This window comes from Galeopterus variegatus, unplaced genomic scaffold, assembly GCF_000696425.1.
Source record: "Galeopterus variegatus unplaced genomic scaffold, G_variegatus-3.0.2 Scaffold1104, whole genome shotgun sequence".
NCBI classification, from domain to species: Eukaryota; Metazoa; Chordata; class Mammalia; order Dermoptera; family Cynocephalidae; genus Galeopterus; species Galeopterus variegatus.
The window spans coordinates 307621-328463 of NW_007727215.1; the positions used below are offsets into that span (position 1 = coordinate 307621).

General features: G+C 39.1%; 1 protein-coding gene across 1 annotated transcript in view; it reads right to left on the reverse strand.

Annotated features, from left to right (window-relative positions):
- SPEF2 (sperm flagellar 2) overlaps nt 1-19563 on the reverse strand; it is a 200523-nt gene extending 180960 nt beyond the window's left edge. The window contains exons 1-5 of the mRNA XM_008574789.1: nt 19483-19563; nt 11496-11598; nt 6332-6584; nt 3565-3735; nt 1443-1583 (exon numbers count right to left, since the gene is read on the reverse strand). Coding sequence (XP_008573011.1) covers nt 1443-1583; nt 3565-3735; nt 6332-6584; nt 11496-11598; nt 19483-19540 — 726 coding nt within the window. The 5' untranslated portion in view covers nt 19541-19563. The remainder of the gene's footprint in view (nt 1-1442; nt 1584-3564; nt 3736-6331; nt 6585-11495; nt 11599-19482) is intronic.
- Between the last annotated feature and the right edge of the window lie 1280 nt (nt 19564-20843).

The following is a 20843-nucleotide window of genomic DNA, read 5'->3' on the forward strand; positions in this document are numbered from 1 at the left end:
TCTGAACCCTAGGCAGGAGCGCCGCTGCGCTCCCAAGCGCCGCACTGTAGCAGGGCGCCACCAGGCCGGCCCAAGAATTTTTTATAATTCTGATTTTTTTACTTTTAGACTTGGCTAATTCTATCTAAAAGAATGTGACAATTGCCTAACCTGAATTGTTCAGTTCACAGTTCTCTGACAGTGCACCACAGTACATTTAATGAGAATGAAGATTGTCAAAAGGTCAGGATATGCATTTTTTTGGATATAAATATTTCTTTAAAAATGTCTCAGGTGTTTCAAACATTCCTCGTGCAACCTTATTTACACTAGTAATTTTAATTTGTTCTCTGAAAATTAACATTAGCTCGTCCTCATGTATTAATAAACTTTTAATAAACTTTAATCAACTCAGGGACATACCAGAGTTAAATACTAAAATGGGGTCAGAAAAAAGCCTCTGTGGTGGTATTTTTTAGAATCCAAGTACAGGATATTTTGTTAGTATTAAAAAACAAAGAAATGTGGATTAATGTACAATGCAGTAGATTTAGGAATCAAAATTCTCAATCTCTGCTTTATTAGCACTGTGAACTTGGGTAAAACATGTCAGCTTTCTGGGTCTCAGTTTCCTTACCTATCAAATGGGGAAAATAATATCATACTTAGAGTTATTTACAAATTAAAGATAATGTGAAGTTCCCAACCCACAGCCTGACATATAGTAGATGTTCAATAAACAATAGCTATTATTTCTCTTCTTAGGTCACACGAGAAAATATCAACAATCATTGTAGCAATATGCCATGTAGATTGCAAGAATTCATATCAAAATATAGTATTGCTCCTAACCCTAACCCTATTGCTCTTCTATGAAATATAATCAAATTGTTTCCTACTGGAATGATTGACATGGTCAGTCATTAGTATGGCCAATCATTACTACATTAGTAAAATATCACTAGTGTAGATATCTTACATTTAAATATACTGATAGCAGCAAGTGGCTTAACATCCCTGGGATTCATAGAAAAAGAATACTACATGGTGAGGAGAAATCGAGTAAAACCATATAGTAGGAATGGCATATACAAGGTATCTGTATGTCCACTGGCTCCTTCTGTACCCATGGCAGATGTGACCTATTACAACAGCACCCTTTCTGATGTAGTTTGTTGGCAACCACAGAATCCTTCTCAACACAGGAGTTAAACTAGTACTGCCATTTAATAGGAGAGTTTCCCATCCTTGGCCTAAAACTACATTCTCTATTTCTGAACAAATAACAGTATAAAATGAATTGGATATGCATAGTGTGGAGGGGTTTTGAGTGAAAAGGAACAAGGCCAGAGATAATTTGAAGAGGAAGTGAGACGTTTTAGAAGGTCTCTCTCTATGTTTTAGGAAAAGATCATTCTTCAATTAAGAAAAATACAATGCAATATTAAAAGATTATCACTTACCTCTGCCTCTTTTTTCTTCTTCATCATTTTCTGGGCCTCAAGTGCTTTCAAAGTACGATTTCCTGCAGGTTTAGGAATCTGTATGATAGCTGCTTGGATTTTGGCCATTATTTCATTTTGTCGTCTTCTGCTTAAGCGTTGCTGAGTATCCCATATACATTAGTTGAGTTATTCCATTTGTCAGAATAATTTGGCATTGTTACACATTCACAGATACACAGATACACAATTTTATCTATTGAAATTTTCAGAACCCAGCAATGAACCAATGGACTAGATGTCACAATTGTGTAATGTTAGGAAGCAGGTGTCAATATGACTTATTTTGAAAAGTATGATATTAAAACACAATTTTGGAATCCCTAAATTATGTCTATCAAATATGTATGTTTTCACTTCATGTGATGACACTAAAAGGATGAGAAAGTGGTTCCAAATATAAAAAAGAGTATAATTCTTTCCCAGTCCCACCTTCGTGACCTGGTAAATCATGGAAAGAGAAAATTCTCTCTCTAAAGACGGTCTGAAGAGAAAATTCAGTCCAGGAGACAGTTTCTAGGAAGATTCCTGGGGAACCCAATAGAAATGACAAGCTTCCCCCAAACCCAGTCACACTTAAACAATGAGTTCAGGGACTTCCTCAAACACTGAATCAACACTAAATGATATGATATCATTTTTAGACCATCTATTCTGCATATAGGCAGTAATTATTTTAAGAAGAATATAAGCAGTAGGATAAAATAAAAAGAAAGCCTGAAAATCAGATAAAATATTTAACAAATAAATGACTTAGGAGGTAACATGAGAAACTAATTTTGACTTCACTACTAAAGCATTATATTAGAACCAATAAGATCATTAATTCCTATGTTCAAAGGTAAGATGTCAATTTACCATTAAAAAGGCAGAAATTATACATAATTTAAGAATTTTCTTCATTTCATTTTCCAAAATGTGAAGTTTTCTTTAATTGCAATATGTTTACCTTTTTTTCTTAAAACCAGGAAGACACAGACTCTACCTTTTGCTCTATTTGCTTCCTATGATTTTTAACACAATTTATTTCAGAACATTTAAATGGTGTCATATTTCCTTTTTCCCAACCTTCTTTGGAGACTTTCTGCATTAGACTTGGTACTTCAAAGTTGGACAGGCTGGTTCCATAAAATTAGAGTCCCAGCACTTGGTCTCTACTTAAACACTACTTTGAAAGTACTTTGTCTCTTTACCATGCAGTGCCAAGGTGAAGGACAATCCTTTATCCTTTATCTCTGGCAAGTAGAGTAATGGAATCATAAGATCTTCCTGAGTTTGTCTCTCATCTTCCTGTCTTTCCCCACAAAGCTGGCTACATTCAGGATACGTTAATTTCTTATCATCCTAAATATATGAATTTAAAAAGTGATTTCATAATGTAACGAGAAGAAATATACTTCTTTTGCCTGTAGTTTACACATTCCATATATCCAGCCACCTGAAATTCTCTTAAAAGTCTTTAATGATTCCACACTCCATTATCCTCTCAGGTCCTTAAAGGCACAGGAGATCATTAAAGATTTTCAGAGAAATTTGAGAAATAGCAGGGAGTTAGTCAAAGCAAGCAGCAAGGGCCGGGAAGAAGTTAAGAGATATTCAAGGTGGTTGGAAAGGGGAGCAAGCAGATAATTACCCCACATTTCCAGAAAGAGAGAAATGGGGAAGGACAGAAAGACCAAGGGATTGCAAAACAGGGGAAAGAGAAGGGAAAATGTCCACTCTGTCTCCCTCAGTGGTGACAAGAGTCATAAGCCTTTGACCATTGAGATAGCTGGTAGCAACCCCCATCACTAAAGCAGCTGAAACATTAATTTCTAGCAGTGAAAGATCAAGGTGTCCTGCCACTCCAGAGGATGGCAGTTCTTGTTCTTAGCCACAAGTAGAGATGACAATCAGCAAAAGGAGGGATGGAGAGAGGGGGAAAGGAGCAAGAGAGGAAGGGTGAGATAAGGTATGGCAAAGTCATGCATCAAGAAAATGCAACTTGTGCTACATTACTGCTTATGCAATGTGTACTATAGGCATAAATCACAAACAGAATACTATGCACTAACAAATTTATAGAAAAATTGCTCTATAAAACCTTTTCGATATTAAAACATCTTTGTTCTTCCTTGAGTTTTTGCATTCTTTCAAGTTTCTCAAACTGCACACGGGCAAGATCTTCTTTCATGTGTTTATATTTTTCTTGAAACCTGTATGTAACCCGCATCAGATTGAAATCAGTTTGACGTGGTATCAGGTTTTTAAGTCTCTAGATGAAGAAAGCATTTCAAAAGATTCTGTTATCAGAGAATAAAGGGTATGCTGTCACTATAAGCACACATAAAATTTGTTTTCAAAATAAAAGTTCTATGAATTTTAACACTGTTGATAGTTAAATTCACGCCCTATACCAATTGCTTATATCCTTAATGTGAGGATGGTAAAAAAGAACATTGTGATTTGAATTCCTTCTTACAAAATAGCCTCATATAAACTTTTATACTTAATTATTTACTCTGAGTTTAATTTGTATTCTTAGAAATACATTTACCAAAAGATAATTTCATAAAACCAATTTCGACATATAAGAGGTAATATAAGAAGCCAGGTTCTTCCCATTACTTAGGCCACTCCCTAGTAAAAAGTAAAGAAACATTAAAACTCCCTAGGTTTGAGTTTCAGCCCTACCATCTACTTGGGCAAGTTATGTAACCCCTCTGTGCCTTGGTTTTATCTTCTGCAAAATGGGAATAATAAAAGTACTTATTTCATAGGGCTGTGGTGATGATCAAGTGAGATAATACAGATAAAGGACCTGAACAGGACTTGGCATATCACTATGTTTGTTCAGTAGATTTCAGCCATTATTAGTATTACTAAATAATAGACACCTGCATCTCCCCCCATCTGGTATCAAAGAAAAAGGCATCTCCACTTCTTTCCTAAGACATCTCCTCCTCCACATAAGCCACTGATTGCATCCTCTGCTTTTCTCCCCTAGAGGACCTCTTTCTATTTGCTTCTCATACCATTTTCATCACTCCTGCCACTGATTTAATTTTCTTAACTGGGAAGTTGTCTCAATCTCTATATTCATAAAACAAACAAGCAATCTCACACTTCCCTTGAGTTTCTCTCTCCTCAGCGACTGTTCTTAATTTTTTCTTTTCCTCTACCTCCACATTTCTTGAAAAAATAATCTATGCTTCCCTCTTCCTCATCTCTAATTTCCTTCTCAACTCACTGCAACCCATACAACTCTACTCAAACATTTGTCTCTCCCTAAAATGTAAACTCTAAGAGGGTTGGGGCTTTCCCTGTATCATTCATTGTGTAAGTGCTTGACATAAAGTAAGAGCCCAATAAATATCTGTTCAATGAATGAACAATTGATTCTGGAAGGTCACCCATGACCAACATTAAACCTAGTGGGCTTTTGTCTGTCTTCAGCTACACAGCTCTAGGAGCACCTGTCACTGTTGACTGCTCTACAGTTGATTGCATGTTGCATATTATCTTCTTAAAGCTACACAAAAGCCTAACTCTAAGGCAGGTAGAAATAATCATCCTTATTTTTACAGTTAGGAAAACTGGGGTCGAAAGTTTTTCAGGGGCTGGCTCAAAGTTAACCACCTTGCAAGTGAAGGAAGCAGCGTGCAGTACTAAATTATTCAGTTTTAAGCTTACTCTGATTTCTAGCTGTCCATGGGTTCTGAGTCCATTCTGCTATGAGGCCATAAGGATGTATGTTAAGAATGAATGAATCTGAAAATGCATATGGCCCTCTCACCTATTACGTCATTATTGCTTCATAAATTAAATTGAAAAATTTAATTATCTCCATTTATATTTAGTGCTTTGCACCACTGCAGCCCTCACCATTATCCCAGAGGCCTGGAAAAGATAACGTACTTCACTTACCATAAGGAAATAACATAGGAACTGGAGATAATTGTCAACTAAAAAGTTGTATCAGTGAATCAAAACACATTTTGATGAGTATATCCAATGTTCAAAGCATTGTACTAAACATATTCCTTGACTTTGAGGTACTAAAAATCTTGTGAGATCATATAACAAATAAATAATGAATGGTTAGCCAAATATCAACATCAATAGGTTAACACCCAGATTGAAAATGACTTGTGCCCTAGGAGTTCCAAAGGAAGAATCCATGTGCACTGGGAAGGCAGCAGAGAAATAGATCGAGAAGGAAAGTTTGGGGAAGAAAAGAGATGAGAAGAATGAGTTTGGGTGGGAGGGAAGGTAGAGCAGGGATATACAAGTCATGTTCAAGGACATACTGTCAATCATTGTAGAAGGACTTTATGCTGAGGACTATGAAGAAATAAAGTTAGAAAGACAGGTTGAGACCGTTTAGTGAAAAATCTTGAATGTCAGTCTAAATTAGAGGCAGGATATGTGTAAAATAGAAGGCTTCTGAGAAGAACCCAATAAAAGTGGAATTTAGGGAAGATTCATCTAGCAATTGACTGACCTATAGCAAAAAGTCTGAACATCAATCAGAAGACATGTCAGCAGGCTGCTGCAATAGCAAGGAGATGTGAGCAGATATGACAGCAGTAGAAATAGAAAAAGAGGAGCAGGTACAGAAGGTACTAGGAATCAGGAACAGAATGTGGTAAGCTATTGGCAATGTGGATAGGATGGAGCAAGACATCAAAAATGAAGAAATGAATTTGAAATGTTAACACAAAATAAAACCTATGTATGACCAGTAAGTAACATACCAGTAAGTGACATAGATACCCAAGGGGGCTTCTTTGAGAAGGCAACATCACTGCCATTTCTTTTTACCAAATTTTACATTGTGAGATGTTTGTGATATTTCTTAATGTACCTACCTCTCGAAAAGCCTCACTTTTCATGTTTTGAAATCTTAAATTTGTTGGGGGTTGCATGCTTTGTATTTCCACACCAGTCAGTCCACTTTTTTTCTTTTTCTGAAGAACAATGTACAATTGATATAAAAGTTTTGTTGCTGCCCCAGGCTTTTCTGTGATGATGCCGTGGGCCACATTCTGATCAAAATGCACACCCAGAAAGTGAAGTGTTGGCTCCAAGCGAGAAAAATTATTAAGTCTGGCACTTGAAATCCTGGACATTAAAATATTTTACATAATTAGACACTAGCATTGAACTAAAAACAAACATCAAGTATCAGAGGTATAATCATGATCCAATATTATTAATTGTCCAATGTTCTTTTAAATGTATTATTCCTCTCTAAAACCACTCAATGATGTAAATACATTGAGACTTTTTAATTGTCTATGTCTACATGAACTCCTAGCGTTTATTTCTCTTTAATAGCTAAACTAATGCTCATTAATTTTATACACTTTTCTGCTCTAAATTGACAATAGAATTTCCACAGGAAGTCAATATGAAAAAATAACCAAATGCCTTTAAAAAGTTTTTCTTCTAAATAGAAAAAACTTAACTGTAATTTCAAGAAATATTTTACTTAGAAGAAAATTACAATTTAAATGTTCATTTCTTTAAATGATATTATTGGTAAAGTCTGAGAATAGTCCTAAATGTTGTACTGACAATTCTAACAACCATCCTCTCAGACATTGTCAGTAATATTTTAACTCAATAAATTAGCTATGTAATCAATCAATTATGTAATCTTCAGTATTCAGGTTATATTGTTACTTTGAAAATCAATAAAGACTTTCTAATTAGAAGTTATATTTATTTTTGAATGATCTATTATCAATCTAGGTTCACATTTTAGAAGAAATTCATTAATTTGTTCATTTGCTAATATACCCCTTGAATTAACAAACATTAAATAACTATTATGTACAAAGTATTTATTTATTAAATTTAATAAAGTTTCATAAATTTATTAAAAGTATTATGAAGATGAATAAGACACAGTCCCTGCCCTTGTGGAGTTCACAGTGGGAAAGTGAGATGAGCAAACAAGTAATAATAAGTTGATGTAAGTGTGCAAGAGGGGTCGCAAATGATCCAGGATTGCTAATGAGCCTATGAATCTAATGATGAATAGAAGGCAAAAGATATTGAATGCAGTTTCAACTCTTGTGCCTCTTTATGATCAAACTGGATATAAATATCAACTTTGGCCTATATTCTCCTTACTTTAACTTGTAACATTCAGTGACATTCTTTCATGGAAAAAATATACTGAATATACTTGAATATAAGTCAAAGACTTACCTGCCCCCAACCAAAAGTAATACCTCAGAACAGAGGAAGTTGCCATGTATTTGAGGGCCTACAGAATTTCTAATATTATAGGGGTATTCATTTGATTACTTAATTTTGGACTATAAAATCATTTGGGGAAAATAAAATAACTTTTAATGATCTCAATTAAATTTTCAGAAGCTTATAGAGATCACTTAACACCTAAACTTTATATATTGCTTGCGGTATACCATTTCTCAAGAGACTGCTCTCAAGCTGGGTTCTAAACCATTCATTTTTTTGTTTACTTGTTTTTTGAATCACAGATACCTGTGAAAATCTGAGAGTGATGGAAACTTTTCTACAGAAAAGAAAACACACATCCATACATATACACAAAATGTGTGTAACATTTTTGGGTATTTTTGAACCTCCTACAATCTAGCCTAAAAATGACAATGCTCTAAAAGGAGGTGGGGCTTGGGTAATATGGGAGTAATTTCTAAATATGAATGAGGAGTCAGTATCATGAGAAGGCCAATGTCAACAAAAATGTGGTATCCTTAATTCATTTTCCAGTTATGTGGTGTAACTTACTGTCCTATTTCCTTTGTTTACTATTACTCCTCTAACAAATATTAAGTAACATGTATTTAGTATATCACACTACATCAAATAAATTTTGAATAAAATATTTTAAATTAATAAGAGAGAGACAGGCTTTGGAGGAGATGAGAATAGATAATGCATGCTACAAGGAAAACTTCTCAGCAGTAAGAGTAAATATTTTTGTAGGTCATCTCATGTTCAGTTTTGTAATGTGTTTCTCCACAAATAACCTTACTGTGTGAGATAATAAACATTCCCCTAAAATGACCAAGCCAAAGCAGATCATGTTTTGAAGAGAATGGTTGTAAAAAAGTACGGTCAGCTCAATGACATGCTTACATTCCTTGAACAGATACCTGACACCCCCATTTGATCTTTCATCTCAGTTGTCTTTTTATGCCCTTTCCAGCCTAGGAGTCTTGTGGGCCTTGTTCACTACACATATTTGGAAAGATATGAACTGAGAGCCATCTGTCAGAGCATTGGTCTGGGCCACAACCTTGGGCTACAGAGGCTAGGGGCACCATAGTTCAGGAAGGAGAATCTAAAAGCAAACACTACCCATTTCCAAATTTTGTCATAGGTTAGCCCCGCGCCCAAGAAAAGGGGAAAGTACTTCCCCTTCTCTCATTTGTATTACATGGCCCCCGGAATGCAGTATAAGCTTGTTAATATTATAGTTCAAGCTTTAAAATGGCTTTTATGGACTAGCCAAAGTATCTAGGCATAGCAATACTTTTCTCTGGAGGTTCTTATTTATATTCCAAATTTCTAACCAATCATAGTTTGTGTGTAAATTGGTGAAGTTCACTCTTGTTAAAGCATTTGCACAATCAGCATAACAGGACAATCAACAGTTGTTTTTGGAGCCGACCCCGTGGCTCACTCGGGAGAGTGCGGCGCTGGGAGCACAGCAACGCTGCCACCGCGGGTTCGGATCCTATATAGGGATGGCCGGTGCGCTCACTGGCTGAGTGCGGTCACAAAAAAAGGACAAAAAACAAACAAACAAACAAACAAAAAAGAACAGTTGTTTTTGAACACAGAAAAACCACTGGGACATCTTTGCTCTGGAGACAGAGCATATGACGTAAATGATGAATTCTGAGGGAACAAGGAACGTATTCTGGGAAAATGCTTCTCCCTCTCTACTTTCCGTCCTTATTTGTCAAGGGACAGCTATCACCTTTCCTCTTTGCCACCTGGTGAGGGAATACATCTTCTTCCCAGGTAAGTAGAAGCTGCCCTTCCAGGGATATTCTTGCTTGTTTATTTTTTTTCTTTTAACTCATCTGCTCATTTTTTCCACCCTTTGGCAAGGACTAAAAATATTCTAAAGCAGAGAATTTTTCCAGAATTAGATGAGTTATTCTTAGAATTAAGTCATTTCCAAGACAACTACGTTATTAGCAAATTTAGGTTACAGTTTACATATTAGACTAAAGAAACTAAAAGTATTAGACAAGATCCCCGAATCATGAGCCCTAGCACTAGACAGTTGCCTAAAAAACAGGCTTTGACAAAAAAGGATCCTTTTTCCCACCAAATACACTATTATTAAGGCCATACCCATGAATTTACTGATCCTTGCCTTATTTAAAAGACCATGTAACTTGGAAAAAAGTGGGTTGTTCCAAGAACTGAAGATCAATGATGTTTGGTTGTCAGTACAAGTAGGCCCCTCTCCCTCTCCCATGAAAGAATGCAGTGACTCTCAATGGGAGAGAAAGTTAGTCCCTTGCAGTGGAGGACAAGCAGGGATATTGCACTTGATACTACACAGGACATACACCCGTCGACAGGTGGGGCAAGGGTCTGAAATTCACCCTTTGCTCAGCTTGCTAAGCCCTGTCCCAGGCATGAGACTGCTTTCTCCAGAAAGGGACTCCTTTTTCTTTGCACAAAGGCATCTCTGTTCAGCAGGACCTGCATCTTCACAGGTCTGTCCACTTAGATGGGATCTCTTTTTCCATTCCACACAAAAGTCCTCTGTGGGCCTGACAGCAAGAGCCAATTTAGTACACCTGAAATACTGCATGAGCGACCTGCTCGGTATAGTCCTTTAACTTTTCCATGGCTAAACAGGTATACTTTCTGATATCACTCATTCATTCATCAGGGAAACAGTATTGTGGGCCTGCTACAAGCCAGGGGTAATACTTGAAGCAAAAAGAATAAACACACTCTGCAACTTTCAGGATCTTTGCAATCCAACTGAGGAGTAAACATTCATTTATTCATTAATCAAACTTTGTTTAGGGCCCTTCATGTGGCAGACACTCTGATAAGAATTGACATATAAATAAATAATTATAACTTAATGTGATAAGGAAAGGGATGTCCAAAGTGTTAGAACAAATGGAAAAAGGGAACTAAATCTGCTACGGTAATAAAAACAGAGTTGAGAGATGGGGTAGATTTTTAGCTGGATCTTAAGAATGAATAAGAGTTTCTTGTGGTGGAAATGAAGGGAGAACATCAATATGCAAAGGTGCAAGGCAGAACAAAAAACACATGATGCATGCGTGGACCACAGGAGCTTAGGTTAGGATTACAGGTTGGTGGGAGAAGCTGGAAACCAGCCACAAGATGTTACAGATTGTTTGATTCCATTGATATGAAATGTGTAGAGCAGGAAAATCCATACAGATGAAAGTAGATTGGTGGGTGCCTTGGGCTGGCTGGGTAGTTAGATAGTGGTAACTTATGGTTGTGAGTTTACTAAATATGTGAATATATTACAAACCACTTTATGGTATGCTTTAAAATGGTGAATTATGTGTTATGAATTATATCTCAATATAGCTGATAAAAACAAAAAACATTATAAATTTTTTGTATTGGCAGTTAAGTTCTATTTCATATTTTTAAAACACAAATAGTAATACTAATTGGCCACTCAGGACACTATATGCTGTTTCATTTCTTCTTTTAAAAGGAAGAATCAATTACAAAAGTGGAAGTAATCTGGTCTAAGATTGTGGGAATATCGAAGACAGTAAGGCCCATCTAGAGATGAAGTCTTGCTGCAACCATACAACTTTCTCTCCTTTGTACTCTTGGGACAATAAAGAATGTACTGTATATGTGAGAAAGCAACAATTTCTATACCAATGGTCTGCCTGGCTGCTTTAGGTTTGCAAGGTATCTTATATTGATGATCACTTACAGTTAACTTTGGACTTTCCAAATGCAAAGGAATTGATTTTTTTTTAAGTAAGAAATAATCTTACTAACCTGCTTTCTGAAAATTCTGAGAAATCATCCTGAAGTTCAAACTTGTGCAGAACTTCTCCAATTAGATAGCCACTGGAAAATGCCTTTGCAAATGACTTGGGACCTGAATTTTAAAACAATGAAATAAGAAAAAGTAAATATAATGTTCCATATAGAGGTAATATATTCTCATTATGGATAAATAGAGTCAAAACTCCATAATTTAATGTGAACTCAAAATGCCATAAACATATTTCTGGAAACATCATTTAATAACCAAAGGAAAAGACTGAAGTTTAACAGTAGACATCTTATAAAGATCCCTAAATACAAGTAATTCAATAGTTGATAATGTACAGAATTTTGAAAGAAAGAAAGACAACTTCTAATCAAAATTAAACAAAGCAGAACCAATAAGATTTATGACTACCTTAGATCTAAAATCAAACCTCCAAGATATTTTATAAAATTATACTGTAATACTTTAGTTATCTACACAACCTATGAAGATAGCATATTTTAGCCAAGTCAGGTACGATCTAACTTTCTAAAACATACACTTACTTTTAATCTGAAAAATAATGGAAATTTTGCTAAAATCATCTGCACCTTCTAAAATAATGCTTACTGGGCTTCCAGTCAAAATGGCAGAATAGGCAGTCCCCAGCATCACTCTCTCCCACAAATCAACCTATTTACAACTACTAAAATGCAACAACAGCCAATCTGGGGCTGCTAGAGCCCAGGGGAAGAGAAGGAGAGACCTATGAAGGAGTTTGTGAATGCTGGAGAAGCCAGAATGAGAGAAAGAAAGGACCACTCCCACCATTTCAAGCCCCCACCACTTCAAGGCTGGAGCTGGTGAGTGCACAGAGCAAGAGCTGACAAAAGCTGCAGCTGTGCCCTTCATACGAAGTTGCTTGGAGGCAGCAGGGGACAAGAGGGCCCCAGGCCAAAAAGACCACTAACAGGGTTCTCAAGGAGCCACATAGGAGTGAAGAGCCACTCAGAGGCCAGTGAGTCATTGCAAGGGACCAGCACATGGCCCGTCCCATGGGAAGTGTTTGGAGTGCAGGTGGTGGGGGAGACGGGCCCACTGGGGGAACATTGGGGCACAGCATGGACAGCTGATCTGCCCCCCAATCGGTGTAGAACCACTCAGTGGAGACTGTTCAGGAATATAGAACAACAGAGGGTACAGTTGGCTGAAAAGACTCAGGCCCAGACCAGAGTTTCCACACAATCCAGGTGCACCAGACTTCAGAAGACCCAGGAGTGATTACAAGGTCAAGAAATTAAAACTTGAGCTACACAAAAAGCCTTCCTCAGGGAATCAGCAACAAAACAGAAATTTAGCTCAAGCTCAGGGATCAAGTGCTGGTCTCCACAGGAAGTTCTCCCATTTTAGAAATAGGCAAAGGACAACAAATTAGTTCCAGTGCAGAGTTTAAGTGGTGGGAACAGTGAATAATCCAACACAGAACTGAAAGAAAAAACAAAATACCTACAGATCAGAGACAAAGTTTGATATTAACTAGTAAAGGTCTAACACAACCAAAGAACACCTATAAAACCTAGAAGGACAGGAAGCCCCCTGGGCTCCTAAGCTGGGGATGGGGGAGGGCTGTGGGCCTCAGCTATGCTGCCTCAACTACCACACCCAGCCCAGCAATGACCACCAGGCTGCTGCTAGAAATGCCCTGGGCTCCTAAGCCAGGGTGGTGGGGTCTGAGACCCTCAGCTATGCCCTTCCAACATCTGCAACCAGCCCAGTGATGACCACCAAACCGCCCCTGGAAACACCCCGTGCTCCTGAGTTGGGACGGTGGGGAACCGAGGGCTTCAGCCACACCCCCCTGACATCTGCATCCAGCCCAGCAACTACAGAGTCACTGCTGGAAGCCCCCTGGTCTCCCCTGCTGGATTGAGGGGAGTACCATGGGCATCGACCATGCCCTCCCGTTTCTCCTCCTCCCACCCTGTTTCCCTTCCCCTTCCTCTCTCCCCCCACAACTGCTCTGCAACATCTTAGAATGTAGAAAAATAATAATATAAATAAATAAATAAATAAATTTTTAAAAAGGTTTATTGGAAAAATTTTTTTAAAAAATAACACTTATTGAATATAATCAAGCTTTTGCTTCATGGTTCAGAAGTGACAATGTGGTCCAATGGTTGTCCTATCCAATGATGGAGATATCCCAGAGGAAAACTGGCTTTGGAGCTGGAAACATCTGCACTACAATCTTCGCTCTGACCCTTACTGGCTGTGTGACCTTAGGCAAACTGCTCAACCTTCCTAGTTTTTGTTTCCTCATCTCTACAACAGAGATAACCATATCTATAACTTATCTTGGAGAACTATTTAAAAGACTGCAGATAATATATGAAAATTGCTGGGTACTATGCCTGCCACATAGTAGGCACATAATAATAAGTGTAGAAAAAAATTGTGTTTTTTGTTCAATAGAATTTCCTTTCTTTAAAAATGTCCTTAGTTTTTGGTCACTTGTATTTTTCCTGTGAAGTGAAGGATACAGAGTTACATGGTATTTAAGGACAATATACAGAACTGACAGACAAAATAAATTATATTATCATCACCAAAGCCATCGCCTCTCAAATGATTTCAAAATCCTCTGTAAATTTCCAACATGCTTCCATTGGGGTTCTTTAGGCAACAGTACTCAAAAAGTTATATGTCACTGCAGTATCAGAAACTGAGTTGTATCAGATTGTTCCATTTTATCTATTTGACTAAAAATGAGGCAGCTAATTGAATATGAAGAAATAGCATTTCTTCAAGATTTGTTGAACTGATGCTTGACTGTGTGGTTGCAGGGGTGAGGTGAGTTGCTCCATAAAGGTCATTGCAGAGACCTTACTCAGAAGACTACACGTTATCACAAGAATAAGACTCTTGTATATCTGACACCAGCCCACAATTTTATTCAAGACTTTTCTGATATTTGTTCTCAAAATACTTCATACTCTGAACAATACCCCTATTCTTAGGGTAAATTAATACAGTAACAAAGGTAGTTTAAAAAGATGTTAACTATTTCCATTGAATCTATTTACTCAGGGTGAGCTCTCAAACTGTCTAGCATTAGAATCTATGACTGTAGTGATGTGATATTTGATTTACAATAAAAAAACATAAAGGGTAGGAAACCTTCAGGGGAAAAAATGTTTTTGTCTATGAATCACTTTAGCAAAAAGTAAGGAAATAAAACTTTTGTAAGCTCCAAGGAAATAAAAGATTCAACTCACCTAAACTTGTGTTCAGCTATAGTTCACATGAGAAGAGACACACTGCTTTTACTCTTAAAGTCTAGAGTCCTGGCACCTATTAGTGGATTTTAGTTTGCTTTTCCACAAGCAGATAAGTTTCATCATTATTTTAAAGATATTCAGGGCAGAATGATCAGTCTAAAAATATAATACATTCTTTCACGGTTGGTGATTTAATGTCCTTCCTTATCAATCATATTTGTCCTTCTAAAGCCATGTCTTAATTTTAAATGCTGATGCCACTCTTGAGAAAATATACTTAGAGAACAGATGCTTATTACATTGTGAAGCTTCCACTAGGAGAACTTGGAACTCATGGCCTACTAGATCCATAACTCAGCCAGCTCTGTTGCACGGCCTGTAAACACCTTGCAGCACAATTTAAGCTTGTATTTTATTACCAAGGCACCCAACTGTACTGACTTTAACATGGCACCACCTGAATATCACGATGCCTTGCGATGCCACTAAAATAAGAGGATTGGTTTGATCTTAGGCTAAATGCCATCTGTTACTTAGCGAGTGTCTTCTGGCATCATATCCTAGTAGTTTTTGAAACAACTAAAATCCACATGGCTCCCTCCTCCTCCAAAGGGCAGAAATGTGCTGTCACCCCCTCCTGCATCATTGTTGTTTTCTGCTTCCCTCACAGACTCCCATTGCTCGCCATCAGTCCTGTCCTCTGGCCTTGCTGCCACCACTGCCCTCACTGTGCCATCTGGGCTGCCCTGGCTGTGCCTTCTACCGCTTCTGTCTGTTCCTCTTTCAGCTTTTTCCACTTCTCTCTTCCCTAGCCCATCCCTGTCCTTCTCTTAGTTTTCTGAAGAGCCATTTGACATACAGCCATTGTCAGCCTATGGGTATATCTTCCTTTCTGGTCCTAGCTCATCAAGCTTTGGGCCCAGAGTTCCACTTATTGCTTTCAGTTTAGGAGCTGTTGCTATATCACCTTCAGGTAGTTTCATTCCCTTCCTGCCTCCCTCAGGAGTTTGCTCTATGCCTGTTGTTTGTGTTCACTGAATGCCTGAAATCTAGCTCATAAATAACTGGAGAATAACAGAATCCTATTCTGTCACCCTCAGTGTAAGCAGACAAATGGTCTATAGCAAACTATTTGCTAGAAAAAGGTCACTAGAAAAATAAAATCATTATCCACTTCCTTTGAAATATCTGGCATATTAATAAGGCAATTCTAACATGAATAAAATAGAGGTGAGTATGGTGCAAAGGTAAAAGAAGGACAGCAAACACTTATGTCAGAATAGTTTACACAAATAAGCAAGTACAAAAACATCTATCTGCAGCTTTTCCTGCATAAACAGGTTTATCGTGTGCTACACCACAAAAAATAACAATGACAGAGCACAGCAAATGACAAAAGCAAGAAAGGGGAAACAAAAAAACAAAAAGTGGAGAAAAGGAACACAGCAAGAAGTTAGACAAAGGAAAAAAAGATAAAATGTATAAACTAGTAATATATAGATTAAAAAGTATAAAATAGGAAGACAGACAAGAAACCAAAGAGAAGACAGAGAAGGGAAGAGGGTGATGGAGAGAGAGAAACAATGAGGAAAAAAGAAAAAGCAAGGGAAAGCTTATTTTCTTCTCTTTTGTTTATCATGTTTTTCTTCTCACTGTCACCGAATATTATAACTAGTTTCATTATCGGTCACCTCCATAAATTAATCTGCATTAACAAATGGAATTTCCTATGGGGAAGAAGAAGTGGGTTGACTCCAGGACAAGGAACAATGAACAAATAAGAGAAATAAATTGGGAGCCCAGTGATACTCTTCATCCTGAGCCCCAAATGATTTACTTAATCTGGAATTTACTTAATCAGGGGTCAAGGTTGTTCAGCAACAACTCAACCAAGCCACATGTCTGATCACATCACTAAAGTTTTAAACTTTTAAAACTTTTGCTAAAACCTTTGATGTAGGCCTCTGTGATAGATCTATGTCAGGCTGGGATGGCAGGTGAAATGGTCTATGTGCTTCTGTATCAAAATGGCCCTGAGCCAGCTGGAGAAAGCACATGAAGCTATCCACATTCCAAAATGGCAATGAGGAGGGCACAAGCTCTAGAGAAAGATTCTCTGATGACACCTTGTTCATTTATAAGCCACTTGACCGTGGGCAATTTTATAGCTACAGATTTTCATCTGTAAAAAAGGGAGAGTGATGGGCTCTACCTCATAAGAGTCATTTTGAAAATTAAATGAGATCTTGCTTAGCATAGTGCCTGGTCCATAGTAGGTGCTCAGTGACAATTTTCATTGTTATTGTGCTGTCTACTAATTTAAGAAAACAGGTCATGTTAATTACACAATTTTTAAATTCAATAATAGATCCTCAATGACTATAGTGCAAACATCCTTGCTTAAAAGGTAATTCAGTACCCAAAAGCCAATATTTGACATTGTCCTTATTTCAGATACAGGCCCACTCTTAGAGCCAGATAGGCTATAACACACCTACCAGTCTGGGGAAGCACCTGTAATCAAACACAAGTAGTTGATTTCTATAGTAAAATATTTAAATATTCTTATTCAGTGAATAAATAAAAACTACATAGCCTCACAGCATTTCTGGTCAGGTTTTCTGCCACATAATTAAAGGACAAACATTTAGTTTTCAGAGATTTTTATTTATTTATTTTTTTGAAGATGACCGGTAAGGGGACCTTAACCCTTGCCTTAGTATTGTTAGCACCACACTCTCCCAAGTGAGCTAACCGGCCATTCCTATATAGGGATCCAAACCCACGGCCTTGGTGTTATCAGCACCACACTCTCCCAAGTGAGCCACGGGCCGGCCCTTGAGATTTTCGAACTGTAGATCAAGAATTGTAGACCTATACCATTTTATGGTCAGTGGCCTTTACTTCTCCTTTGCTAGAGGAGCAGAACCTAGCCTGCATCATCAACTATACTTAAAAATCCAGGCAAATTTACTTTCATTTGAGACAGAGAAAAGCAACTTCTTGTGGCTGGGTAGTGGCCTGGCCCTATCAGGCCTTGGTATTCCCAGGAACTGGCCAGGGACTCACAGCTGGGCCTTGGCATTCTCCTGCTGAAAATTACCAATGTCATAATGCACCAACATCAGACAAGGCTACTCTGACCCTGATGAATCAAGACACAAACAAAATCCTTCTGTAATCAGACAAAACAAGAATATTCTCCAAAACACAAAAATGACCAAACATCCCCCTATTTTTGCTAATACAATTGAGCAAAGGGTGTGTTCTTTTGTTTGTTTGTTTGTTTGTTTGACCGGTAAGGGGATGATCATAACCCCCGGCTCGGTGTTGTCTGCACCACGCTCAGCCAGTGAGCGCACCGGCCACCCCTATATAGGATCCGAACCCGCGGCCTCGGTGCTATCAGCGCTGCACTCTCCCGAGTGAACCACGGGGCCGGCCCAGGGTGTGGTTTTTATTACTCAAATAAATGAACCAGATTAAACTAAGCAACATGAAACTGTTTTTCCTTTGGAAGAGTACAACTTAAGGGCATGATACTGCATTTTGGTTCCTCTGGTGAGAGAGCCATAGAAATAATAAATGCTAAATATTGCGCTGAGGTCAGCATCATATTTTACAAGATAAACAGTCAGAGACACAATGGGATGATCACAGAACCATGGGAAACCAATTATTGTAGCTCATAGGGAGTGTGTGGGTGGTGGTTTGGCAAAGAGTTCTGGTTTATGCCTCAAGAAATGCAACTGGAGATGCTTAGATCCTTAAGCTGATGATAAATTCTTTGTACACCACTAATCTAGCAACTTCTGTGGATGACCTAAAGTTAAGCTGGCACCACTGCCCTTCTGGTAGCAAGATGGCATTATGCAAGGGTTCTTCCGGGAAAACAGACTGAAATGATTTGTGTCGAAAATCTCTTGCCTTTAGAAAAACCATCCCAACTGAAAAATGAACTCCTACTGAAGAAACAACAGGAGGAGGTTGAGATTGACTGCAGTGCTGTCCTGGCATTACTTGGACAGCAAGTAAAACTGCCTCTGTGGTGGTGGGTTTAGAAGCTCTGGGTGGTAACTTCATGATTAGATAAAATCACGTTGGTGAATAATGTCAGCTTTGGGCAAGAGTAAACAGACCAGAAACAGCTAGAGTTTGTAAATTTTGAGCTTAAATTTTCTAAAATTTGTAACTGTTAACACATTCCACATTAACTCATTTCACACGCACTCTCCCCTGTGGGGCAGTTAAGTATGGAAACTATGATAGGATCCATTTTACAATGGAGAAAACACATTCAGAGAAGGTATTGTAACTCGTCCAGGAGCTTCATGTACCATGGGCTTGCCAGCACATCATGTTTCTGATGATGTGAAGGAGGCAATGTCATGGTCGGACTACAGAGTCCATCAAAGTCCCCTCTTCATAGGAGAAAAGGAGTCTTCCCTAAAACTGCCGATTGCTTAGAATCACACCACAGGTCAAAATTCTGCAGGGCTGGGCCCACTGTGATGAGTGGAAGCTCGAGAGCTGCAGAGTGGGAACGTGAAAAGGCCCTGCGGTGGCTGGGGTGAGGTGTGGGGCGGTGAGGAGCAGAGCTGCTCGCGGTGGGGCGCTGCCCGGCCCTGCAGACGCCCCACCTGCGCAGCTCGCGCCCTGCCGCCGCCTTCAAACCGGCTCTCCTTCGCCCGGCTCGCCCCTCGCCCGCTCGCCCCCGGCCGTGGTCACTCACTCACGGTCCGGGACACCTTCAGGTCCTGGTTGAGCCACTGGCAGAGGATCTCCGACATGGTTTGGCCCGAGCCTCCCACCGCAAGCAGGTGCTAGAAACGCTCCAGGAACCCAGCCCGCAGGCCCGCGTCCTCTGTTGCCAAGGGCAACCCGTTGCTAAGTACGCGTATCCAGGCCTAAACCGGGGGAAGGGCTCAGAGAAGAAGGAACGTCGGAGCTCAGCCGCAGAGGCGCACTGTCCTGGCCCGCCCCCTGCTGTCGCGTAAGACTGAGCGTGCGCAAGCGCAGGGGCGCCGGAGTGGGGTCTGCAGAAGTGGGCCAGGGGCGAGGAGCGGGCGTGGGCAGGGGCGAGGCGCGAGGAGCTTAGGGGCGGGGCACCCGGTTCTCCGATGGGCGGGAAAAAAAGTCTTGACAGAACGGCAGGGGCGTATGCGTGTGTGTGTGTGTGGGCATGTGCGTGTGTGCGTGTGTCTGTGGGTGAGTGTGTGTTGTGTGTGTGTGTGTGCGCGCGTGTGTGTTTTGTCTGTCTTAAAGAAACATTATAGAAGCTGTTGTCCTAATGGCAGTTCTATCACTGATTTTCAAATTGCCAGTTTTAATTGCTATGTTATATGGGCTATCCTGGCATGGACAGAATCTATGTTATTCATCTTTTTATTTCCAGAACTGATAGGACCTGACAGGACCTGACACAGAGCAAGCGTTTAATAATTTTTATTGGTGGTGGTGGCAGAATGAACAATTAGGATAATTAATAATAACTCTATTACTTTCAGAGGTGAAATTTTAATGAACTTCTCTTCCAGTCAGTTTTTTTCTCCCAAGTAATCATTTTAAGATTGTATTTTGACAAAGACGACCTTCTTGACCACACTTGAGATCAGCTCTTCTTCTCCAGGAGGCCCTACCTTGGGGGACTGAGTCCAGTTTTAGCAAGAATCGGGCTGGGTTGGTTTAGAAAAAATCCCCCACCCTGGATGTATGATCAGCTAGCTAATCCCCCACCATCCGACAGGTCTTATCACCCCGGCCTGCCTTCAGCGAGAATCCGGCCAAGTCAGTTTAGCCAGAACCCCTCTTACCGTCACGTTTCTTCTTAGCAATTTTTCATCAACTGACCCACCCACCCTGCTCCTGGACTGTAAATCCTGTTTTCCTTGTTGTGTTTGGAGTTGGGCCTGATCTTTCTCGTCTACTGCATAACTTTATTGCAGTGGTCCCTTGAATACGGTCTCTCTTACCATCTTTAACAAGTGTCAGAAGATTTTTTCTTTCACAATTTCTAAAGGCTTAGATGGAATAACAGAAAAAACATGGAAGGTTCCTTATGATATAATAAATAATATATATAATGGTACACAT